Below are 26,585 nucleotides of genomic sequence, written 5' to 3' on the forward strand. Positions count from 1 at the left end.
TCTGACATAGCGCCCCTGTTTATAACCATACCTGCCTAACGTGATCTGGTCTCCCTTCAAATCCACATATGTGGCGGAGCGAAAAATTCAAGTCGTAAGGTGTTTACTCCGACTTGGCCAATTCCCGACCATTTTATGTCCAGATTACAACTTCATTGGGCACTGAACACAACCCTTGAATTTCCGAACTGTTCGCATGAAATCCAGACAGAGGGGAGGCAAACGGAAGCCTGTCCTTCATATTTTGGAGAAGGGCCCCTGGATAACCCGGTGCGCCCCCGGGTGGCCCGTGTCCATGAACCCGCGGCCAATAACACGGTCGTCGGGGCAACATCCTTTGCGGTGCTGTTTCCCGGAATATTTTTTTTTCTTAAAACCTGATCCCGGTAATACGGGATGGATAGATGGTGTGTAGTAGATGGATAACGCCAAGGGAGTGGGGCGGTTGGGAAGTCTGGTAAGTGGGAGATGGGAACCATGAAGAGGCTCTCGAACTGATTGTGTCTTTGCTGCAGAATTGTTCCCTGAAATAACTTGTGAATACGTCAGTTTCAACTGGTATCATGGTGTATCAATATGGTTCATATCAGTTGGTATGCATGCAATAAGAGTAGTTTACGTGAAAACAAAAAGAAAGAAAAATCAGCACAGCTCTATAAGCGGCCTGTCGTCGCAGATTATTTTTTTTTTCTTTTCTTTTCAGCGGTTTAGAGCTAGTAGGGAGTTCGTCAATCGTTTTTGCACCTTCGATACGATACCCTGCACAGCGTTGGTCCCACGGCGCATGCGCGATGCTATCGGGGCTCAGCTAGCGTAGCTCTGGTTCTTCGGAACCCGTCTAGTAACAGCTACCGCGTACCAGCACCGTGTGTAGGGGATTTCCTGAGCACGTCTAAAGAATTCCAGGCAGTCGAAATTATCTACAGTCCTACAATGCTGTAAGTCCGGCATATCGCTACACAAATAGGCTGAGTCACCTTACCTGTAAATCTACTCACAATTTTCTTTTCCTTTTTTTGTTTTTTTTGCGTCTGACCAGTAAACCTGAAGTTTTTCACGCGGTGTGGGGCGCCCCGCGAGAAAACAATGAAGTAGACTAAGCCAACTACGCCAGAAACAAAATGACGGTGCGGAGTCCAGGAGGATTTTCGTGATGCTGAAGGTTAATACTAGTAACCCCTTTCGTGAATTCAACAAAATGGAACGCATTAACAGAATTCCTCAACAGCCTGACATGGAAAGTGTTCAGGGTTCGGGATATGCCATGCGGAAGCGCTACGACGTTAATTAACCGTACCGTTTTTTTTTTTTCAACGGTGTACTAAAACCCCAATAGCGTAAGTTTCGCGTATCGTGATATACTTTTGAATTATCGTACCGCGTACGGGACCAAGACGTTGCAAAGTGGTTTACTAAAACTCACTAATATTTGCATATATCCAACGAAAGCTCATTTCGTGTTCCACAAGGTGAATGCATTCACGCCCAGGAATGACGTTCGTACAGATGTTGTGAAGATCTATTAACCTGTTTGAGATTTACCGACCCAAAATGCCTACGACGATATTGACTGCGACAACTAGAGCGTGATGAAACATTTTGTTGCGCTTATACGACATTCCATGTTTATCCACCACTAATCTTCCTCCATCTCGTAATCGTACAATTTCAAGGGAGTACTTACAATGAGCAAATGTTCATTCTGGGCGTAGCACATCCTGGCAATAGTACAGCCCCTCCGAAACTCCTGCACGCAAAGAAAATGAACACTGTGACAATCGTACTTGACATTTCATGTACTGATGGAAGATAGAAGTCGCTCAAAAGTTTAGCCAGCTGTGGGACTCGAACCCACACCAGAAGGATCCCTTCTGGATTACCGCGGTCGAGGGCTCTAACATCTGAGCTAAGCTAGCACACCTCCAGAGTGACTTCCAAGGGTGCGTCATCTGAAGCGACAAACCGACCACTCTCTCACTCATCCCCCTTTCACTCTTACATTTTTCTCACTCGTACACACATTCATACGACGGGATCGACGCAGGTATTTGTGTTTCAGCTTCCGAACAGCAGTTGTCTCATTTCATGTACCACAGATGACCGAGGAGAGTCAATTGGACCCTCGTACATAGAAAGGTTGGCCTTTTCTCTCTCACTCTCTCTCTCTCTCTTTGAGCGTAGGGCGAGGAGCACTCGTTATACAGTAAAGTTATCCATATGGATCCGTCAATTTGGGCCGAGTACGTACAGGGCAGTACACAGGGCAGTACACAGGGCAGTACACAGGGCAGATACAGGTTTCAGATTGCATATCCATCCTCTAGCGTAAAATCACGATCTTGCCCAAGCCTCACGACACAGGCAACGTCGTCTTCAGGTCAGGCGATCTTGTTTGTGATCCGTTTTCACGCAGGCCGGAATTTAAATACGAGCTTAAAATCATTAGGTGAACTTGTTTTGTTGATGTGAGCTCCACGGCAGCTCTTACTCGATCCAGTAGTGCAGGCGGAATTCCCTATGAAGTCGTCCCAGGAGGCACAATCCTCCTGAGATAGTCCTGACGTGGCCTGCCTAAACGTGGCTGATTACGGCCAAGATTTCCTTCACCACCACCACCGGTGCACAACTGAAAAGGCAAAGGAGCGGCAAAAGACGCCGACGGGACAACGAACGCACGTTGTAGCGTTTGTCATCCTCCTCCTGGTATTGTTTGTGTCCTTTACCTGTGCTTTCCACTCTTTCATCTACTTACCCTCATAATTGCAGGTCTGACGTCTAGTCTCAAAATGACGTCCTTGCAGCTCATAAACCCTCCAGTGGCCGTGCGACCGAATCTGGCAGTTTCAACGGGATCTGGGACAAGTACAAAGGGCGTCGAGGTCAGCAACGTGGGCAACAGTAACACCGTTCAATGTTCAATCACAGTGAGCACTAGCACGGCTGGATTTATCAATGCGCCGCCATGTCTTATAATAGGGTAAATAGAAAATATTGTAAAGGTGAAGAAGGCACGTTCGCAATGTCCTCGCTTGACTAGGTTCCCGAGTAGCGCGCGCCGGCTATACAGCGCTTCGCCATTAAACATTCGTCTACCGCTTTAGAACGATGTTTCCACCTGGATAAGCCCTTAGTCCCCACCGTGGCGCGGCAGAACAAAGCAGTTCCGATAGGGACGGAGGAAGGGGGCAAGAGGAGCAGCCGCCCCGGACTTGTCCGCCAGGGAGGACTCCGAACGGCAGGCCCTGGCAGGTTGGATGGACCCCTTCAAGCGGGAATGGATATAATTGAGTTTGTACTTCTGACGGCAGTGAAGGAAAGGAGAAAGGTGCGCTTCACAGTTTACCTTGCCCCGGATGTAAACACGTATCGGGAAGGTGCCTGCGGCGGACAATCGCATACGAGCTTTATTCCATGTTGATGTGCCACGGCATCGTCACATGCAAGTCAACATCAGTACCATCTTTTTCCGGCCCAGCTGAAAATCTGGACTACATTCCAGGACTTCCAGCGGAAGCATCACGGGTGCCATTGTGTTCCCAGAATGGTTAATTTACCCACTTGAGAGCTTAAGCTGGGCAGATTCCCCCTCTGAGATCTCATGAGGAGAAGAGTCCACTCTTGTGACGTAACCTTCTGGTTTTGTTTGATCCATTGTTTTGATCCGTTTTAGCACATGCATGATATTTCTTTTTTTTTTTTTTTGCTTTTTATCCGACAGCGTCCGCAAGAAAATGTCAGCTATAATTTCAGTTCATTCTCATCTTCCCGTCTAAAATTGAATACCATAAGATGCATATCACCTAAAACGGGGAAGAGAGCCTTGAGGGCAGAGTGTTACTGAGCTGGATGTGGCCAGGGCAGGCCTCCATAGCTCCCCGCATTCGCGGCAGTAGAAAAATAAAATCACGTCATAGTCACGTAGTATTCATCGTCAGGCATCATGACGGATGCCCATTGGCCGAAGGAGGTTGCGCGCTCCAGGATTGGTTGACAAAGTTTCGAAATATCTGACAGCACTTTTCGCGGGCAGTCGGCCAGGCGGGCAGCTCTAAGGAAGGTCGCTGCGATTCTGTGGCTCGCCGATGTCAGTTGACCGCAACGACCAAAGAGGAAGTGTATTCGCGGGTTTGTTAGTGAGTTATAGTGACTCTGGCCATGTACTGATCTCCGATAAAATATCAACCTACGGACATTCTAGCCGGGTCGGAACTGGAATGCTTGGTGAGCCTCAGGTACACTTTCGAGCGCTGTCACATTTTCAAATACAGTGACTAAGAAGATAATGTTCGTAACGACAAAAGTATTTCCCGTTACTATGTGACCTTCGGTGCATCGCCAGTATAAGAAGAAGATGCTCATCTGTGAAACGCACGTACTCGTGGACTTCGCTCGCCTCCAGAAGTACACTGTGTGTGTGCTTTGCAAGTTCGAACTTGGTTTGGTTGCAGTCTATTCAACGAACGAAACGTCCTGTGCGCACGGTAAATATATGAGTCAAACATTTGAGTCTATAGTTTGCATCAATAAATATGTATTTACCCTATCAAAAATTGCTTAGTTATTTTGGAATAACGGGCGCCAGGTATGAAAACCAGTAGAAGTCAATGGTAGCCAGGGCCGGCCGAAAGCCGAGCCAAAGGGAGAGGTTGCTGATTAGCTGACTGCTAGGCATCACGACGCATTTTCATTGGTCGTATGTCCAGTGTTGCATGAATTATCTCAAGGTATGGGCTCTAGGGAGCTGTGGGCCCCTGGCCAGGGGCCAAGCAATTTTGTGAGGGAGAGGGGGCGTGAGTCTAGCTCGTGAGGGAGCCGGAGAGTACGGAGCGAGAAGGGTGGTAGTGTGGGCAATGGAGAAGAACGTGCTCGAGATCTTCAACAGCACCGCAGTGACTGCAGTGGGGAGAGTTAACTTGTCTCAAGCGGTGGCGCCACTGTGCTGTGAAGGCCACCTCGAGGCGCATTCGATGAACTAACGCGGCGTCTTGACGAGAGATATATGCTGGCACGCGGAAAGCGAGCGCTGGGTCAACTCTGCTCAGCATGGCGGGGGGTATTATGTCGGCGGTCCGTTGGCAGGTAGCCAGAGGAGTCACAGTGCTTCGAAGTATGGACTGCCGATCGCCTCTCAGCAGTGCAATACGTGTCCGTGTCCGAGACGAGAGAGCTGCTAGGGCGGCGCTGTCCACCAGTTCATTGCCTTCGACACCGCAATGGGCGGGAACCCATTGGAGAGCGAACCGATATCCTGCATCGTAGACAAGTTTGTAAGCGGTTAACACATCCATAAGCAGCGGTGCGGAGGAGCCTCGTATGCCAGAATTTTCAATTGCTTGCAGCGCAGATGCTGAGTCAGTATAGGCAACACTTTCGGGGGGGGGGGGATGTGCTGCAAAAGGAAAAGGATGGCGTAGAGTTCCGCAGCTGTGGATGATGTACAATGCCAAAGGCGACGTCTTTGAACTACGCCTTCGTCGGCGATGACAAATGCTAACGCGGACTTGTCATTTCGAGATGCGCCATCGGTATTTGCGGCGGTAGAGGTGGAAAACTTCGCGTCTACGAGAGCATAACAATGGGCTCGAAGGACTTGAGAGGGAACCTGACCAATGCGGACCTGGAGGTCAGGAAGACGTGCGAAGGTGGGTGGCACAGGCAGAGACCAGGGGGCGTTCGGCGGTGTGACAGTCCTAGGTGTGAAGCCGGTAAGAGCGTGGCGTGTCCTCTGCGCCACGCGATGGAAATCACTTTCGGGACAGTATCGAATTTTCCTGAGGAGTGGGTGACGGGGAACGTGCGCAAGCAAACGTAGCCAGTGTCGAGCCGTTTCCCGCTCATGGAGGACATCCACCGGGAGTTCTCCAGCTTCAGCTAGTACGTGCCGTGTTTCAGCCATTCTTTGGACGCCAAGGCAGCGACGGAGGATTCGGGCGAACAGGGTCCAAAGAGTATTTAACGATGTTGTAGAAACCCTACGCAAGACTGGAAGGCTGTAAAGCACAGTCGCCCTCACCAAAGCTGCGTGAACGGCTAAGAGTGAGCGTTGATCACCGCCCCAGCCGAAGCCAGAAAGATGTCGAATGACAGGAAGCCATCGCTGCACTTTGATTTCAAGGTGTTTGAAGTGGCGAGCCCAGCGAAGGTGGGAGTCCAGGGCCACACCAAGGAAGCGATGGGAACATACAAGCTCGAGCTTCTGTGCACCAACCCAAAAGAGGGAAATTACTCATAGCCTTGTTGGTGAAAGGGAGCTGGACGCACTTTTCGGGCGAAATGTCCATTCCAAGTCACGTAAGGTAGAGATGAAGGTTGTTTAAGGCTTGTTGTAAACAGCGCTGAAGGGCTGGTCGTGACATGCCTACTGTCCAAAGAGCAACGTCGGCATACACGGAGAACGCTTCCTTGCGTGGAACTATCGATTTTAGTCCTGACATTACCACATTAAAAAAGGTAGGACTGAGAATTCATCCTTGGGGTACGCCTTGATGAACGGGGCGCTTGGGGCTTTGGCCGTGGGATATGCGGACAGCGACAGTTCGGTCGGTAAGGAAATCGTGAGGCGAGCTGAAAAGTCACCAGAGACTCCAAAAGACCGCAACCCGTGGAGCACACAGATGTGCGAGACGGTAGCATAGGCGCGCTTAATGTCTAGAAAGACCGATACAATGATCCGCGGATGAGCACGAGCATGTTGGACTGCAGAGACCAGATCGAGAACGGGATCCATAGAACTTCGATGGCGGCGAAATCCAGCCATTTCCTGATGGAACGCACCTTGTTTTTCGAGCCACCAGTCGAGGCGATGCAAAACCAGTTTCATCAGTTTTCCCACACAGCTTCTCAGGGTCACGGGGCGAAAGGAGGATAGTACATTTGGGGGTTTGCCTGGTTTCAGGATTGGAACAGCTAAAGCCTCCTTCCAAGTAGATGGTACGGATTCCTGTCGCCAGACGTATTATAAACATGAAGGAGAGCTTGGAGTGATGACTCGTCAAGCTTTCGCAGTGCGGCGTAAGTGATTTTATCTGGTCCTGGGGACGATCGCACATTCACAAGTTTCAACGCAGTCTTGAGCTCAATTACAGTAAAGTCGCGGTCCATAACCACCGGTGGGCGGGCCCAGTCTTGGTGGATTTTTGTCTGCAGTCTCTGGACGAAACTGCTGTGTACTGCAGACGTTGAGGCAGCCGCTGCTGTCGTTAGGACGACGGAGAAATCTGTCGCTAGCGTGGGTTCGTCTGCACCATTAACGATAGCCAATGCGGCAAGAGGATTCTTTTGTAGGTGCGCATCCTTCAGAGGTCGAATTGTCCTCCAGATCTTTGTGCCGGGGTCAAAGGTATTGAAAGGTGTTGACAAAACTTACGCCAACGCTTCCGGTCCTCCTTCTTAGGTTATCGAGTTACTTTAGCTTTCATCCAGCGGTACGCCACAATGTCAGGAAGTTGCCCACTTCGGCGAGCCGTTCTCTCGGCTCGGCGACGTAATGCTCTGTGGTGGTTAATTGCTAGAGAATGACAGACGTGACCTGTGACCCGTTTAGACATCACTACCGTGTCCTGCATGGCGGAGCGAATGCCTTGCGAGAGGGCCTCTGAGGACATGCCTGCTGAGCACCAGGAAAGATCCAGGGCATCGAGTGACGTTGGTGGTCGCATATAAGTTGGCTGACGGTTGTTTAGGAGGCACATGTGAGCAGTCTCCATTGCTTCTAACAATCTCCTCCCCCGTCCGTCCGTTCTACGGCTTCCCCAGGCGGTATGATGAGCATTGAAGTCACCCAGTGCAAGAGCTAGGGATTCCAGTGAACTGAATAAGCGGTGGAGGTCAGTCCACGGAGCCTCTACCGCGGGACGTAGATAGATACTGACAGCGGTTAACTGCATATGTGCCCGAGGCGGATCTTACAGGGGACAATCATAAGATCGATGACAAACTGACCCTATGGGAGCAGCAACGAGGTCATTACGAATCTATAACGCTGCTCTGCTTTTAGAGCATTGAAGAGATCGATAGATTGTATGACCACTAACGCGATGTGCTGCATCCATGCCATGTTCGCACAGAGCTATGAAAGGAAACTTGTACTGGTAAAGATGAGAATTAAAATCTGGGAACTTGTTACGTAGGCCGCGAGGATTCCACTGCATCGCGATGGCCTTTCTATACAGTTCCATCATGCGGAGCGAACGATAAAGCCTCCAATGCCAAAAGCACTTGAACCTCGGGTAGTTGCGACGCACCAGGAAAGGCAGAGACAATTGCCTTGATTGCCGTGAGTACAGCAGAGAAGAGTGTCAAAGAGAGGGCAGCTTCGGTGGTTAGTGGTTCTAACTGTCGTCTCATAACTGATGGGTCTGTTACACCGGCGTAGGTGCGTGTAATCTGCCTTGAGGGACCCGGGTGTGACGGGTGGCTGGTGCTGATGGGCATCGTCGCGGTGGCGTTCTGCAACCTCCGTTCACCTTGTGAAGGCCGGGGTGGGAGTGTAGGAAAGTCGTGGTCAACCGTATGAGGCGTGACGGTGGCATTGCCGCCCATCGTGGAGGATGATTCAATGCAACTGCAATGACTACGAGCACCCCACAGCCACTGTACTCTCGGGCGGCTTTCAGTTCAATTTTAAACGTTCAGAGGGCGAGAGTGGCAGTTAAACACAACTTGGAAGCCGCGTTGCATCACGTTGGTTTCCTCTTTGGTTGCCGTGGCAGGGCTCCTGTATCTGATGTGCAGTATTTGCATTTGTATTACTGCGCTTTCTAAGACAATGCGATCACAATAATTCCAAAGAAACACATTGTCGATATCCCAGAACAGTTCCGAAGCTAAGAAGACGTACACGGCGTACGGGGAAGAAACGGACGGTGAAACGCGAAACGGACTGGACGTACTACTTGTTCTTATATTGGCGGATATGAGTGCTCACAGTGACCCTTTGATTGCTATTAATTAGATGTTTCATTTTAGAGACCTGGGATGAGCTTGATCAACAGGATAAGAAGAGTAAAAAATTCCGAACGCATGACGGAGAGAAAGGGGTAGTGCAAGAAGTGAGGCGGTCAACAAAACGCCATGCTCCCTTTTGTCCATCACACAGCCTCCATAGGCCATATGCCTATTCCACACTAACTGATCACACGTATACTACGTAGCACCTACACGTAGAGATGACCGATTATCTCTTTATTTTTAGTGTATGCTTTTAGCAGAATAAACAATATTTTCTTGAACAATATGTGCGCTTCTACGCATTATTTTCGGGCATGCATTCAGTGGTCCCAGCTGCGAAGTGGCTCGATAATGAACCACTTCGCAGATAGGGCCACAAGATCAATTCCATTCGTTCCACTTTCAACTGGTCCCAGTCACTAGTAAGTGGTGCCACATATTCATAGTAGAACTGGTCCAATGAATCGCTTTGAAATGGTCCCACTCCACATATCTGCCTGGCGTTCCTTTCGTTATCAGAACATCATCAACATTCAAAACTGTCAGTTGATGCACCATCAATAAAATAGAACTGTTGTTTGTCACTGGCCGGAGAGGGCGAAAATAAGGAGAGAGCGCAGAATAACTGTCTGCATGATTGGGAAGGTCGACAAGACAAGCGGGACAGACCTGGAGAAGGCGTTCTCCGTTCGAAAGTAGCTTTGTGAGATCTTAAGATAAGGAAAGGGAGCGGAAGAATAAAACTCAAATTCATTTTTTCTGTTTTTTTTTTGTTGCATTACGCTGCCCTATTTTTAAAAAAAAAGTACAGGGAGGGAACGATAGTCCCTCACCAAGATTGTGTCATTTGGCTTAGCTCCTACTCTGCTTATACCGTGCAGGGTCTAAATTCTCACAGATATTACACATAGGTTTCTATAGGAAAATGTAGCCATGAATGGGTCCCTCAAGAATGCTTGCAGAACCCACGCATACCCACAAGCTGTCCAACAATGCCCAATAGGTAATGTCAGTGGGAGACCATGAGTATCTGTAGTTCACATCGCCCACAGAACCTACAAAGCCCACCACATTCCCCCATAACCTATTCCCAACATTTACCATGAAGTGTTTTCATGACGTCTGTTTATATCTTATAATCATTTCAATGTGGTCCAGTTGGAGTTACATGGCAGCCTAATTACTTTTGCTATCCGACTAAATCACAATTTATCAAATTTGCACAGCAAATCCCCAGTGCCTTGTTGCTTTCCTGCGAGTGGGCTGCAGTTGACCCAGGACGCATGCTAACCCCCTCTTCCCCATTCCTTTCCTTCTGTCATCTCTCCATGTGTCCACGTCTGTACACCGATCACAGCTACAGTTGCTTCGCGGCGCTAGTTGCGAAATGGTTTGATATCAGCTCACAAAATTTACAATTCATCGCTGTTTATAGAAGCAGACAACAGAACTGCCCCTCTTAACATATTATGAACACAAGAACGCCAATTATATGAACACGAGCACAAACACATATATCACTTTTTTCGAGATGAAGTCAGTTCGAATGTAGTAGAGCACTCCTTAAGAGGGCACCAGCAAACTCCTAAGGCAATATCCTAATTAACTTTCAATAATTAACTTTTTTAATTATAAAAGCTACAAAGTTGTCCCAATGAGAACATTTGGTCCCTTTGGTGACATGATACCGTAGCCGTTTTCAGAACAAAAATCCGTTCGATAGATCGTCCGCATAAAATTCCTGAAGGACCACATTTTTTTAACAAATAAACAAAACAAAACTAACAAACAAAATTAAGCAAAAAGTGGTGTTTCTCCACGATTTTTTCTTTCTTTTTGTGGACGATCAATCGAACGGATTTTTGTTCTGAAAAAGGTTACGGTATCAGGTAACCTAAGGGGCCAAATGTTCTCATTGGGACAACTTCGTATCTTTTATAAAGAAAAAGATAGTTATTGAAATTAATTACGATATTTTCTTAAGAGTTTGCTGGTGCCCTCTTACGGAGTGCCCTTCAGCATTTACTAAAATGCAACCGACTTCATCTCGAAAAAATGTATGCACATATTTTTTGATAATATGTTCGCATTTAGCTGGGGCACGCTGTATCTATAGATATATTATTAATAAGACAAAAAATAAGAAAACTGTTGGGTGCGCCCTCCTGGGACATTACTAAATGTACAGTTTAAGTCCAGCCTGGCAAGTCTAGTCTAGAAAGTGGCACATGGCTGACATGTGTTACTTCCGTGGCCGTGCGTGTCAAGTCTTGGTCTTTGAAAATGTGTTTTCTGTGAGAGTTTTTTTATACTTAGCTTTGCTATTGTTGGTTCACAATACGGTGAGTTTCGACGTCATCGGGTATTGGGGAAGCCGTACTGGGGAAATCGTCAAAGATGTCGTGCAGCTTCCCCATTCGGAGGATGCAGGAAAACGTCTTACAATGCCGGCGTTGTCCAGCTAGCTTGTAAGTTTTTGTTAACAATCTGTCCCGCGCTATTGAAATATTCTTAATTTACGCAAGTAGCAGACATGGATCGCTTCTTCAGAAGGATTGTTAGCGGACCGTGGACAGCGACGACGATGGGCACGCGCCTGGACCTCGGGTTTCAGTTGCACCGGCGCGCCATGAAGATGTGCCACTGTCATCGCCCGTGGCATACATAATTGCCGGTCGGGACTCATGTAGATGTATACCATCTCCTCTATATTTGGTAACCCGAACGATGAACATCAAGTTAGGTTCAGTCCGGCCCTTCTCTATCCCAAATTTCTGACGACACCATCGGCGAGCACTGCCGTGGCAAGCTAACCCTGGAAGCCACTGCCGTCACTGGACACACCACGACCGCCCTTCGCCTCTCGACCGGCGCACCGACCGCTCCCGTCGCGCTTCCGTTAACGCTACTGATCCGATCGACCACGCAACGACCGGACTGCTCACTCATCATCCCATCTGCCCACCGGACATCAGTTCACGGCTTCCAGACGCCACGGCATGTTTCAGCCAGCATCCCGTCAGCAGTCACGGCTAACGCGGCCTCACTCTTCCTGGGACCGACCCTACGAGCTCTCACTCCCGTGCCAGTTGCGGCAACCCAGACCCTGACTCTGACGCCCGACGCCTTCACACCTCATCTCCGCCTCCAACCCCGACCCAATCTAACCCAACCCAAACGAACCCTACCTGACCCAATCCGACACTGCCCAACCCAACCCCTCCTAACTTAACCTACCGAACCTATCTGACCCGACCCGACCTGACCTAACCTACATGCACCACATGGTCGAGTATGTACCTGTGATTCCTCATGTATCTAACGGATGTAAGATGATTCTCGCGACGAGAGACGCCAATACTCCGAAGTCTGTGTCCGAAATCTAGGCGTAAAATAAAATTACCTTACAATTCCATAACCTTTCAAACTCTCCTTCAGAAATGAGGCTGTAAAAAATTTGCATTTCTGCATGTGGTGAACAATGTGTCACAACAGAGCTACTTTGTGTGATTCTTGAAAAGAGCAATTTTTGTTCATTGTGACGCACGAAGATGCATTGTACTTCATACGCAAGAGCCTTGGACGTTCAGAACGGCATTCAAGTTTGCGCATGGATGGCCTGTGCCTGGCCATTGTTCGTCGGCATCATACCTGGCCTGCAGGGGCTTTGCTGAGGGGGCTGGTTCAACTCGATGTTGAATGGATAGCCTTCCTCTTCCTGTGGCTGGGGGCGCTGTACTGAGGAGTGCTTCTTCCACATAAAGTTTGACGCCAAGAACACAAACGTCCCCAGGAAATCCTCACATTGTCATCGCGTCCTCGTCCTTTGATGTGCATTCCCAGGACGTCCTGAGGATGACACTCGCGGATAGTCCGTGAGAGTCATTTAGGTACATCATTTACCCGTCCCAGTAAGTTCCTATCGGGATGAGAAATACTATGTTTTTCAATTTTCCTGCTAACATCCCCTATTGTTGAGTAACATTTGTTTGTCATTCGTCAGAAAAAAGGGCGGTCTTATGTAAAATTTATTTCCCTCTAAAATGGTGTCCGTCCATGATACGTGAAGCATTTACCGAAGAAAAGACAGAAAAACGAGATTGTGAGCACTGCTTTTGACTTTCGATAGTCCTACCCGACACTAAGCAGAAGAAACATCGACTCCACATTGCTGGAGAGTTAACACTTCTACCAATTCCGCGCTTGAGTATTATTTGTTTACATAATTTAAACTTAGATAGCCCAACCTTCGTTTTGTCTCGGAGGCGAACAGGACCCTCGGACCTACGGAGGGTCGCGTAACAAGCAATAAATAGCATCTGTTTTGTCTATGGAAGGGAATTCCAGTTCCTTTCGAAGTCAGTTTGTCGGCCTTTGTGCTCCGGCCAAGACTTTTGTTTTGTTACACATTGTCGATTTCTGTCTTATTTTTAAATCGCTACGCTCATTTCCGTTATGGGAAGTACGAGACTTCATGCGACAGTTTACAAATCAATCAATCGCAACCAATGAATACGAATTGCCAATAATCACTCAGTGAAAGAGAAGGTGTCAAGATTGCGTGTCGTTTCCGACGAAAACCAATAAGGTACAACAAAACTATGCTAGATTATGTCCCTGATGTGTCGTCACACTGTCCAACATCTGTCCTTGATGACCTCTTAGGGGCAATCATAAGGATATCGTGAGGATGTGTATTAGTCCCATTTTGACACATGGGGGATCCCTGATGATCGATTTCGCACTCCGGTGGACGTCCTGTCTGCCCCTGCATGATAACCATTGGATATTCAAGGGATGACAGTGTGTTCTTCGGGCAAGTTCAAGAGGTGTTTCCTGGGAAAGTCAATGTGGCCCCTGATGTACTCCATTCATTCGTTGTACAGAGCAAAGTCCACAAAGTGAAATATCACCTGGAGAGACCACTTCTTAGATTGCATTTTCGTTCGATAAATATTGAGGAGAAAATCGAGCTCGTCGACATCACCATACTTCTGCTGTACCTTGAAACAACTTGTGGGCGCTGTACGAGCGCACGCTTCTCGTCCTCCTTGTCCCACCTCTGGTTGTCAGAACTGCTGCCAACACCGACGAAGTATGATGCTAGAGTGACAAGATTGCTGTCCTTCCTACACGTCACGACGACAAGTTTATCAAAGGACACGTATACTTCTGCGTATCCTCTGGACATTGCTTTTGCTGCTTTCGCCGACACAACCGGGCACTTCAGAAGACGATTGGCTCTGATTGTTCCAACAGCTAGAATGCCCCCCGACAACAATTTGCACACCAGGGGAATGCAGACAAAATAATTACGAAAATACAACTGATGATTGAAACCAGTTGGAAAGCTGTGACTGAGACGTAAAGCGATTCCTGAGCACAACCTGAGGTCCGTCTGTACCTTGCCACGTATAGTTCTTTTGCCCTGGTACACAGTGAAATCATAAAGCATGGCACTCCTGCCACAGGGCGTTCGCGACTTTACATATTGTTTGATGCTCACGTGCCCCTTGACGCAGTCATTTGTTCGTCCAGAGAACATTTCTCTTCCAGGTGAAGCTGATGGCAGTGTAACTCAATAGATTCAAGAAGTGGTCTTACTTTCCGTAGCTTGTCAAGGTTCTCTTCGGGTTCCTCGACTCTTATGTGCAAGTTGTCTTGCAGCTTGAAAAATCATTATATGGTCATGATATCGGCAATCAGGGGCACCCTCGTTGTTGAATTCCAGTACATTCCTACTATTGGAAGCTTGATGACCCCCATCAGATTGTGCATCCCAAAGGGCTTTTGGATCTCTCCGGCATATGTGTTGACATTCAGTTGTGTCTTCTGTACGGTATACAGATTCGTGGTCTCACTGAACTTTGTGAGTATGGATTGGGGGACATACCGTAAAAAAAGTACTCAGATTGAGTACTATCGGAATCACGGCTGTCGAAAGTGCGAGGGAACTGGTGACCTCGTATGTGATATATTTCCTTGTTACACTTTACACTGGAGTTAATCAGTGGCTCACCAGATAGAAGAATATCTTCATTTGCGTGATATGCGACAGTTTCATCAGCAGAAACTGCAGGAAGTATTGAATTTGAACTTGCTCTCCTGTATTTCAGTGTCATCCTCTTCATTACTTTCTTGTTCAAGATCTGACAAATTCCATTTCAAATCTTGAGGAGCAAGTGCTGTGCACGTAAATCAAACTCATTGTGTTTCTTTTTCCTATGAAATGTCGAACAGGAAATGCTGACGTAATCCGCGAAAAGGAAATTACAGCATTAGTGCCACCAACACGCTCTGCTCGCAAACGTGGCCGTGAAGACATTTGACCGGCTTGACAAATATATCAGCTCCTGCCTCCACATATTTACACCAGTAGGTTCAGCACGCGTTTCTCCATCACAAATATACTTAATTTTAGTTGGATATTGCTTCTAAAACTAAAAAGTAAAAACTAAACTAAAAACTAAAGTAAAAAACTGAAAAAAAATTGCTTCTAAAAAGCTTTGTTGGTGTAAAAAGAACGAAATGTCTTCTCACCGCTCGTCGATGCCCTCATGACTTTTATTTTGCACTGCGGTTGTCAGTGTTGTCAGATCACATGTCTAGAATTGTCTAAAATGCGTGACGACCTGCACCACTCTCCATCGGGGCCTCGAAAACGAAACTGTATTGCATGTGCACACGCCACGGTCGAAAGGAAAAAATAAATATATAACGAATAGTTGTATCTAAAAAAAATGTACTAAACAGGCCTAGTTGTACAGTGTTGCAAACAGATTTTCTAGGAGCCAGGTTTAAGGCCATGGCCCATCATGGCTGCGTATGAGATGACTAAATTTATGGTACCTTTGGTTGGGAAACATAACAGGATGTTTGAAGCCTCGACAAAGGGAGGCCACACAACTGACGCATGGAAAACATTGCAATAACTGAGTAAGTTAGTCGTAGTTACATTCTTAGAAGCACGGTTATAGTTGTGCAAGGGTAACTAGTTACTGCTAAAAATAACTTGTTAAAATGACAAGTTACTTGCATCTTAGTTTTCCCCCAAGACCTCTCTGAAGTAGCGCTTAAGAAGGAGCACAGAGCTGACACAGGTGCGCGTTCTCATTTCTATAAAAAAGTGTTTCATCGTTCGCAGTACTAACGAGAACGAACTGGATTTTGTAGTTTTAGATAACAACAGTTATCTAATCCAAGCTTAGCAATACGATGTCACCACTTCAAAGAAACAGAGCGATTGGCTTATCTGGCTGTGTTGCGCACCGCTGTCAAGAACACCTACTATACTAAAGCTCGCTATTCGAGAGTGTTCGGGAACTGTTTAGCCCATCCAGTACGATCAGTTGGGGGGACGGGAGCGACACGCAAGCACTTTATCTTGTGGGATTGTCCTTCCTGCGCGGCGATCCTCCTCACCGATTCGAGGTCAGGGTCGACTCGCTTCCGACCGTACCCTTTCGGGGACTCCTAAACGAAGCTGAAACATGGCCGCCGCCACGATGGATTTCATCTATTCCATGGACGGCGTAACCGTTGCTCACAAAGTTTCGTTCCTCAGAAACCCCACGGTGTAATAATATTTCTGGATCATCGTCACTCAGACCAAAGGTCAAAAACTCCCTCTAAAAAAAAAAAAAAAAAAAAAAAATCAGAAAAGGCCACGGCCGCTTTTTTTCAATTTCATTTTTTTTGTGGGGATGCTGTGGTGACTTCGAACTCTTGGCGAGAGGGTGCGTTACACGTACCGCAGCGGTTGTTTCACTCCAGTTTTCGAGAACTCCTTCCGGGGATTCTCCTATCGGTTGCTTGCGCTGGAACAGCCACCGACAGTACGCAGCGCGCCGGTTCTCGTAACCTCCCCATTCGTCAGTTTTAGTGCATCGTACAGTGCATAGGATAGCGTCAACGGTTCTGCGCACGCGCAACCTGACACAGTGCGCAGAACCACCACGCTATCCGTGATGTACGCAAAGGCGGCAGCGTACGGCGCACTAAACACTCGTTGTTAAATACAAGCTAAACGATCCATTTCAAGGAAGCAGGGCGGTACGCCTATTAGGTCCTCTGAGCTCTTATATTGTGAAGACCTACCGGTCTGATAAAATGTGATAATATTACTAACATCCCATATGGCTCCATATGGAAGCTAATACTAACGTGCTGTAACTCGTGTTCTGACACCTCGTCTATTGGTATTGGTTCTGAGACAGATTAAACGACGAGTCTCATTTTGTTTCTCATCTGATCGATAAGAAAAAAAAAAGAAATATGCTCACTGAGGTCTTTTCCACACCATTCCATTGCTTCCATGCGTCCATTGGGCGGCTTTCCGTTTCTCGCCGCCAGGATACTTAGGGCCGAAGCCGCAAGCCAGATGATCATTGCCACGGTAGAAGGCCTTACAGCCCTGGAGGAGAGTGAGACACAAGGAATTATTTTCCTGGTCGGAACTAATAAAGATATGCTGACGCCTAAGTCCTCATGGCGTGATACATGAGCTTACCCGCGGACATAGTGGTCACTATGTCCGCGGAGCGGTTCCACTAAGGCGACAGTCCGGACCTCCAGAGGGCATTCGCACTACCATTGCATTGTGCTCCATAGGTATATCATTCACGTAAAATAGAGAAGGACAAAGCTTTCCCATTTTAGAGAAAATCAATTGAGCCGTATGGGTAATCCGTATCCGGTTTCGGTTTCTCCGTGACGTCGCGATTGTGCAAGACCGTACAATAACAGTCGGCGGATCCAAAGCGAAAGCTGTGGCGAAAGTCATGAGCATTGTTAATAATTAGTTGTTTCCTGACAGTTACGATTACTTGTAATTCACCACTTACTTCCTGGACGACCTGTCAGAACCTACCCGTTGCAGTAAGGACCGTAGAAACTGGAAAACATTCCCCGTACTTCTCATGCGAGGCTTCTGCTAGTTGGGAACCGCGATTTTGCTGAGTAACTTGTGTTATTCTTAACTATGTACTGTGTGGCATATCCTATGCAGGTGTTGGTGCTCTGCTTGCAACCTCATGAAGCCGGACGAGTTTTTGTGCTGGCGATGCGTTCATAGGCCAAATATGTGACGAGAATGAGATTGAGTGAATTTTATGTCACCTTACCTAATTCCTTATTTGTCTGCATAGAGAACTCTTAACTATACGTGGACGGCCCCATCAGGCGTTACCTAACCACACCGCTCAAACAATGTACAGATGAGTACAGGTAGACTATACTGTACTGCTTCCTGCCTCTCTAATAACTATGATTGGATAAAAATCTATAATGCTGAGATGTTGAACTCATTCACGTTCAAGGTATCACACAACAAAGTGTGGCATTCAAGCGATCCAACCATGTGGCGTGTCCTAATCGAAACATCTTTTAGAAGAAATTTATCGGACAGAACCCTCAGCTTTGCGTCCTACACCCTGTATCTCTGTCGGAAATGCGCACGCGTCGGGATAGGTCTACGTACGCAGCTTCTGTGTTGTTCATTATAAGTACCTTGCCGGTGTGTCGTTGTTGTCATGATGGAAAAGGGGGTGAATAAAGTGAAGATTTTTCAAGTGCCAATCACTGCACACTTGGAAAATGGTTTGTTGTCCACCTCTCCTTAATGCGTATGGCCACCTCACTGACAAGCAGCACAGACACCGAGAAACAAGTAATATTTTCCCCGCCATGTTGCTTCCTGTGTGCAGCCCTGACAAAAATGACGCATGCTATGTCATAATTGCTCAGGTAAGGTACACCAGCGGTTTCATGTCCTTGAGAGGCCTCGCGGCATTCAGGATCCTCCAAAATTATCCAAGACACCATCTGCTTCTTACCAACACACGATGATGGAAATGTGTGCATTTCCACTGTGTATTGTATGCACATTGAAAGTAGCAGTTAATGCCAAATTACGTCGCCAAATGACGGCGAATTAGCAGTACCTAAATTCACGAACCTTGCGCTACGCAGCCGTGCTTAGCAGTGATATTTTTGTAACTGTTACTGTGGTTACCTTCTCTGTCTATTGACATCTTTCTTTCTGTCGCAAGTGTCCAGATACTGAGTATCATATGGTAATAGCGTACGCGCTCTCATATGCAACAGTAAAGACGTACTGGGCAAGCACCCAAAACTGTTGTATGGTGTGATCATAATGGAACACAATGCAGGAGATACTGTCAAGAGACACGTAAGAAACACATCAACATGTGGTGCATGCTTCCATTTATTAGCATTACGAGAAAAAAAAAAACGAATTGAACTCGACTTAAAAAGTCGACTCGGCTTCACCTATAGAACAAATTTGGGATTACAATGACACACTACCGTAAGCGACATTTAGCTACTTTATGTGAAGGTGCAGTCAAAACAACGCAATAGTTATTTCCTAGATAAACAACGGAAAGAAATGTTCTATCCGTTTTGCGACTCATGGGTACGTTTGAATCTTAGAATACCCAAATTAGAGGGGTAATTCATGAATTTGAGGTAATTTGTGATCTTGTAGTTACAAACAATATTGGCCTGGCCATTAAACTCAACTGCTAAAACGGCATCTATTTCGCCCTTCTAACTTTCTTGAATAAAGATCCTGTAACAAATTTAAAAAAAAAGACGTCCTGCATGCGTCGCTTTTCTTTTCTTTTGTTTTTTCCTTGCAACTGGTTTCGGTGTTCCCGGGCGAGGCGGTTGGGGTTTGGCAGGTTGGTTCCTACAGCAATGTGGAACTTTGTGTTGCAGATTCCCACACATCGTTGAGTCAACTTGCATAACTGCGTTTGACAAACAATGCCTCGGATTTTCTGGTGCGAGGTACTTGTTGATAAAATACTTGAATCGAACTTCGCACATTCTTGGATGGATTGTTTCCGAAAATGAACGTACTTAAATGGTGTGATAGGATACCCACCTTGACGTCATTGTGGAAGGACTGGCACAGCTGGATTGATACGGAGAATAGCGGTATAGTCTGCACGGAGAGTAATAAACAAAAGTTAAACTCGCATCTGAATCTCCTCACGAATGTGGTTGGAGCAAATTGTAGAAGTAGACGATAGATGCATCGGTCAAAAATCATCAAATGGAGAAAAGTTCTAGTGCACGTTTGGTAATGTGAGTGCAGCTGGTACTGATCGAATAGAGCCCATAGGATGCAACACGCATGCGCATACTCACTCCACGTGCATGTCCTGTTAGCACGATTTTAAGGAGTCCAATTTCGTTGAAAAGGAAAGAAGCAAACAGTGCAAACCGCAGGTCAAATGTGCTGACATATAATAAATGTGTTTTTGCTCATTTTATTTCTCGTATAGGTCGCTTGGCGTCCTATGGCTGGCGACACCACGACAGCAGGGTTGCCTATATGCTGTCAAAGTTTTTCCTGTGTTTTCTTGCAGACTTTCCATACGAATGCGCAGACGGTTCCCCCGCAGTCGGTGCGTGACGCACATTAATGCCCCGTGCACCTATTGTTTTTCGTGTTCTTTCTCTATCCGTCCACCCCTGCGCGTCTATCATTGCCACAGCGCCTTCGTGGCGCACAAACCGGTTCAAAATGCGGCCGAGGAGCAAAGAACAAGGAGGACAGATGTAGATCATGCAGCTGAAGGACTTGCTTTTGGGACTGCATCATATAGTCCAGATGAAAATGTGATGTTCGTATTGAAACATCTACACAGTATCTACACTGTGCCCTAAGCCGTCTGTGGCAATAAAGGAAGTGGCGAGGGTGAAGTAAGGCCCACCTGCCCTCGTAGTAAACGCGCAATCTGTGAACGCCGCTGTAGGAGAACACCTCGCGCATTTGTGGATAGTATTTCGCACAGCAGAGCAGCCAGGGTGGGACCTGAGGCAGCGTTCACACGGGGCAACTTTTTCCAGCAACTATGAGCAACTTTAAGGTTGCTGTCAGCTGGCAACCTCCAGCAACTCGAGTTGCTCAGAGTTGCTGCGAATCGCTCGCCGACCGAAAACTTCAGAAGTTGCTCGTGCACCGAGCAATCAGCGAGGGGAGCATTGACACGTGACTCCCGATGGCGTTGTGGATTTCGTTCGTGGATTCATGGGTTCAAATCCTGCAGGTGCAGCTGAGATTTTTTCTTTTTTTTTTTTACGAACGTCACGGAAACATATCAGTTGCCGTTTCTGGAAGCTAATAATGATCTCTTGGGGCAATAAAGCCGACTGAAATTTGATAAACAGCAGCTAAAGAAAAGATTCCACCAGTTCGATTCGAACCCACATTCTCCGGTCACCATAAGGTTGCTTGTGGGTGGAGCTACCGAGTTGCTGCGTGTGAACGCGGACTCAAAATTGCTCGAAAGACGTTGGTTTGAGTAGCTTCGAGTTGCTGGGAAAAGTTGCCCCGTGCGAACGCCGGTTGAGTATCGTGCCCCACCGGAACATTGGAAGTAGGCGTCTAACCGGAATTTTCGCGAAAGAGGACACAAAGCACCTCCACGAAACCAGCAAAACCTCCCACAAAAGGAAAAAAACTACAAAAAACTTCAGGCACCTGTTCACCAGAAAATATGGCAAAATACAGGGTGTTCAAAATTAAGCTTTCACGAGCGCTACGCAAACACAGCGCTGACAGGAAACCGGATGATAACTTTACGCTACTTGTGTAAGAAACAGGTGCTGGTAATTATGTAGCACCTGCTTCTTACTCAAGGAACAGAAAAAGTAGCACCACTTTTTTTCTTTTGTTCACCTATTTATAAAGTGCTAGTGAAAGCTTAATTTTGAACACCCTGTATACTCTATGCAGCATTTTAGTGCGAAACATGCATTAATATGCGCCTTACAGCTTTTCTAACCGGTTTCAATCCAATACCAACAGTTTTTTTTTTTTCTTCATCGTCGTGATACGAAACCATATCGAGAAGGAAACATGCGTTTGCATACGTTCCAATCGTGATAAATTTTGAATCACTGTGATATGTTGTGATACCTTAAATGTGGTGAAAATGGAACACAACTTCGTACTCGACATCGCATTAACCAGTTTCGTTGTGACACTGGATAAGTTTAGCACCCTAAATTTTAATTAATTTTAGTATATCGTGCGTCATTGCCTCTGCGTACGTAAGTAACAGCGTTGATGATTCTACGCTAACACACGACACAGCCTTCTGCATTGCGCAGAATCACCTCGCTCTTTCTTACGCAAAGGCGACAGCGTACAGCACTGTGCACACTTAACAGTAACACGACCTCCGTACAATCGGTGGCCCCAGTAGAAAGTGCGCAATAGTTCCCGACAATGCGAGTTGCAAATATGAAGATCAGGTTTCGACTTACATGTTTACTACTCGCATTGTGGCGAACCCTTGCGCACTTTCTACTGGGGCCACCGGTTGTACGGAGATCGTGTTACTGTTAAGTGTGTACAGTGCTGTACGATATACTAAAACTCCGTCATATCTTGGGATCAAGCACGTTTTTTATTAACGCACCCCTGGCGCGCATTATCAATAATTTCAACGCTAGTGTAGCGCTGCGCGTAGCTATCGCCACACATATACAAAATGTACAAAGGTGCGAATGAACAAAGAACGATATACATCGAGTACATACAGACCCGTCAAGATGAACCTAAGCATGATGCAGCAAGAATGTACAACTGAGAACATGCACATTCAGTTACCAAGGCTTACCTGGTTTCCGTCCACTGGTGTCGAATGACATGCAGTAGCTAGTCAGAGGGCTGAACGTTGGCTCCACGAGCTCAACAGTTTTATATATTCCATCTCCGCATTGCTTCGCACGTCAAGGTAAAGTACGTAGCGACTTCGCTCTGTATGGACACCTGGCTGATTCGTCATCGCGCCTGCCAGTATATTTGACGGATAGCTTTTTGAGGTTCTCAGTCTCCGATGTTAAACCAGGCGCTGTTCTCTGGCGTTCGTATCGCATGGACTTCTTTTCACGGAATTAAATACACCGTCACCTTGAGACCAACACACAAGAGATCGACAATGTACGCTTTCCCTCTTACTCTGACACTTTAGAACTTCCGACAACCGTATTCCTCCGCACAGTACCCAGCAATGGGCGGCCAGTGAACGATGCCATTGTCAGATGCTTCGCATTCGGCTGGAGCCCTTCGAGACCAATTATGACCTATTACATTGACACCGACTATATCGAGACTGAATGGAGTGCAGGGATACAATTTTTGTATAAAGCCTAATTTGCCAGATGCCACGAGGATGTACATTAAGTGTAACCTTGGCCGCCTGTATGTTGCAAACTGCAGGTCTCGCGCTGTCTCGCCTGTCACGAGAAGAGCACCCAAGCGACCTGGAGCGCGAATGGTAAATTTCATAAACAACATACGTACGCTGGGCGCAACAATTGCCTTGCATACGGCGCATGCGCAGAGTGAGCTGCGCAACGCTTTTGCATATACGAGGTTACGAAACTGTTGCATTTTGCCGATGCGACAGTTTTCCGAACGATGCGCAGCTACCCAGGGCTAACGAGCCGCGAACACGGCGAAACACGTGTCATCTCGTGCTGTCGCATCGTTCCATGAGTATAGAAGGTATGTAATTTTGAATTTCTAACACGTCTAGTGGCATATACCTGTTTCTTTAATGGCTTTTTTTCCTGCATTATAATTCACTGGCTTGCACTGTGGTATTGAGGAGTGCTTAGTCACCCTCCCAGGCAGAGGTGGGCATCCTCACGAGGGCAAATGAGGGTGAGGCTGCCCTCACCCTCACATCACCCTCACCTCACGCACATTGAGGTGAGGTGAGGCGAGGAAAAAATTCTAAAAGGGAACTTGAGGTGAGGTGAGAAAAAAATATCAAAACAGAGATTGAGGTGAGGTGAGGTGACGCAAAATTTTTGAGAGGGAGGTTGAGGAAATGTGGAGCGGCTATTTTCAATTGCGCGATCTCTTAAAAGGGAACCGAGAGCCAGCGTTTTCTATTACCAATGTAGCAGATGTTACTGTGAGCATAGGCTCTCTACACTAAAATGTGTTCACTGTAAGCGCGTTAGTTCCAGACTTTCAGTTGAGTCAGATACATGGTAGACGTGTCAGATCAGATACACGTACAAGTGAATATAGCTTATGTGTGCTTTATATGTATTTAGCTCAGATTTCAACACAATGAAACTAGTCAGTTGAGTCACATACATGATGTGAGACACATGAACAACTCAGTATAGTTCCGTGTGCTTTGAGTGTTTAGATTTCAACAAAGCCAAAGTAGTCAGTCTGTAAGCAGATGTCTTTCACGTATTATTTGGAACGATAGTACATGACAACCAATGGCCTTATCAGAGACTGATGTAAGAAATGGAGGCAACAGCACGCGCTTTAAGTGCAATAAGCGCAAATAATGGCATATATTCCGTACTGCCACAAGTTGAAATATTGAGCTTTTATTACGGCAATTAAGTTAGCTGAAAAGGCACACGAGGTTTGTGTCTTATAAGGTAATTTAATTAGTAAGTCAACACATAAGAAACTAGTAATCCGTACAGCACGTCTACCTGATTGCTTCAAAACAAGGGTCATGAAGAAAAGGTCCCCGAATTCCGGCTACAAATGAATACGTCTGCTATTTAAATAATATTGATCGATACTATAAAGTCATAACCGACAAAAATGCAAAACGTACAAGTAATTCGAAGTATAGCTGCATAGTATCCCCAAAACGACTTCCGCAGCTCCATTATCATTCTCGCTTGAGAGATACTCGATAAAAGCCATTCCTGTCTTGTCAGTATGAAAAACAACTCAAAATTGCTCGGTTTGTGCAACTTCTCTACCCATGTACCCTACGTCCAATTTTTACTGATCGTACATGTAGTGGATACTTGTTGCAAGAAGGACGAACCAAGCAAGGCAATGAATCTTAGCTGTGGGTACTTGTAAATTGTTGTCAGGAATCAACCAACGAAGCAGTAAAAAGCCAACTGCAACGTATACACCTACCCACTCCTAATACCTTTTTGATTCGGTGTTAGCACCACGAAGCAACTGTGGCTATGAGCAACGCCACTCCTAATTGAAAGAGCAATTGTGAAGTGAAAACGTTTTACAGAAAGTGGTTAAGGTGAGCTCGACGAGGTAAAAATTATAACAAAGATGAATATATTTTAGAAAGAAGGTTGAGGTGAGGTGAGGTGAGGTAGATACTTTAGAATGAAGGTTGAGGTAAGGTGAGGTGAGGAAAATACTTCAGAAAGAAGGTTGAGGTGAGGTGAGGAAAATTTTTTAGAAAAAATGAGGTGAGGTGAGGTGAGGAAAAAGTGTTCTGAAAAATGTTGCGGTGAGGTGAGGAAAATTTTTCACAAACAAATTGAGGTGAGGTGAGAAAAATAATTTTAAAATGAGGTTGAGGTTAGGTGAGGTGAGAAACGAAGTCCCTCAAAATGAGGTGAGGTCAGGAAAAACATCTGTGACGAAAATTGAGATGAGGGCAAAGATCGTGAGGGTATTTGCCCACCTCTTCTCCCAGGTGTATATCGCTCGCTGAGCGACCCCTGGTTTGCCAATTCCGAACGATGCGCAGCTACCCAGGGCTGACGAGCCGCAAACACGGCGAAACACGTGTCCTCTGGTGCTGTCGCATCATTCCATGAGTATCTATATACAGGGTGTCCACGCTAAGTGTGAACATATTTTTTAAAAATATATCTATCACTTTTTCCGAGATGAAATCAATTTTGGCGATAGTGTGCTCTTTCAACCTCTCGTGTTGGGGGCGAAGGAAAGACGCGTCTCTAGAAATGCGCAATGAATAAAATAAAGAAAAAAATGGCGTTCCTTCACGAATTTTTTGCGGGCTATCTATCGAACGGATTTTTGTTCTGAAAACGGCTTTGGCATCTGGTGACCGAAGAGATCAGATGTTCTCATTGAAGCAACTTCGTGGCTTTTATAATTAAAAATTTAATTATTGAAAGTTAATTAAGACATTGCCTTAGGAGTCTGTTAATGCCCCCCTAGGGAGTGCCCTTCAGCATATGCTATATTGCAATTGATTTCATCTCGGAAAAAGTGATAGATATATTTTTAAAAAATATGTTCACACTTAGCGTGCACACCCTGTATATATTATAATGTGGCAAGGAATCAGGTTTGGCAAGGTTTATTCGGGTTGATGCTGGAACTTCCAGAAGCGGGAGCGAGCGAGCGAGCGAGCGTGCCGGAACCGATGATCACGATGGCGAACGTCAGCCTCACAACTTCCCCCGGCGGAGAAAAGGAGCCAACCTGGCGACTGATGAACGGGACGGTTAGGGGGTGATGAAAGGCTTAAGGCGGGTGACGTGGACGGTTTCAGTGCCGCGGTGTCGACGGTCAGGAGGAGGTTCAACGGGTTCCACGACATAGTTCACCTCTGAGGTACGGCGAAGGACGCGGTAAGGGCCAAGGTATCGGGAAATGAGCTTTTCGCATAAGCCAGGAGTGCGAATGGGCGCCCAGAGCCATACTTTATCGCCGACACGAAATTCAGCGTGCCGGTGGCACTCATCGTAGCGATGCTTGGCGAGCGCTTGGTGGTGAAAAGTACGGAAACGGGCCAGTTGGAGGAATTCTTCGGTACGGGAGGTAGCGTCGGCCAAGGGTAGGTTGTGATCGGTTTGCGGGGTGTAAGGGAAAATGGTGT

General features: G+C 46.7%; 1 protein-coding gene across 1 annotated transcript in view; it reads right to left on the reverse strand.

Moving 5' to 3' along the window:
• LOC135376086 (uncharacterized) overlaps positions 1 to 19,911 on the reverse strand; it is a 39,067-nt gene extending 19,156 nt beyond the window's left edge. The window contains exons 1-4 of the mRNA XM_064608664.1: positions 19,859 to 19,911; positions 17,232 to 17,362; positions 2,753 to 2,853; positions 1,685 to 1,747 (exon numbers count right to left, since the gene is read on the reverse strand). Coding sequence (XP_064464734.1) covers positions 1,685 to 1,747; positions 2,753 to 2,853; positions 17,232 to 17,362; positions 19,859 to 19,869 — 306 coding nt within the window. The 5' untranslated portion in view covers positions 19,870 to 19,911. The remainder of the gene's footprint in view (positions 1 to 1,684; positions 1,748 to 2,752; positions 2,854 to 17,231; positions 17,363 to 19,858) is intronic.
• Between the last annotated feature and the right edge of the window lie 6,674 nt (positions 19,912 to 26,585).

The sequence above is a fragment of the Ornithodoros turicata genome, chromosome 1 (assembly GCF_037126465.1).
Source record: "Ornithodoros turicata isolate Travis chromosome 1, ASM3712646v1, whole genome shotgun sequence".
Lineage (NCBI taxonomy): Eukaryota > Metazoa > Arthropoda > Arachnida > Ixodida > Argasidae > Ornithodoros > Ornithodoros turicata.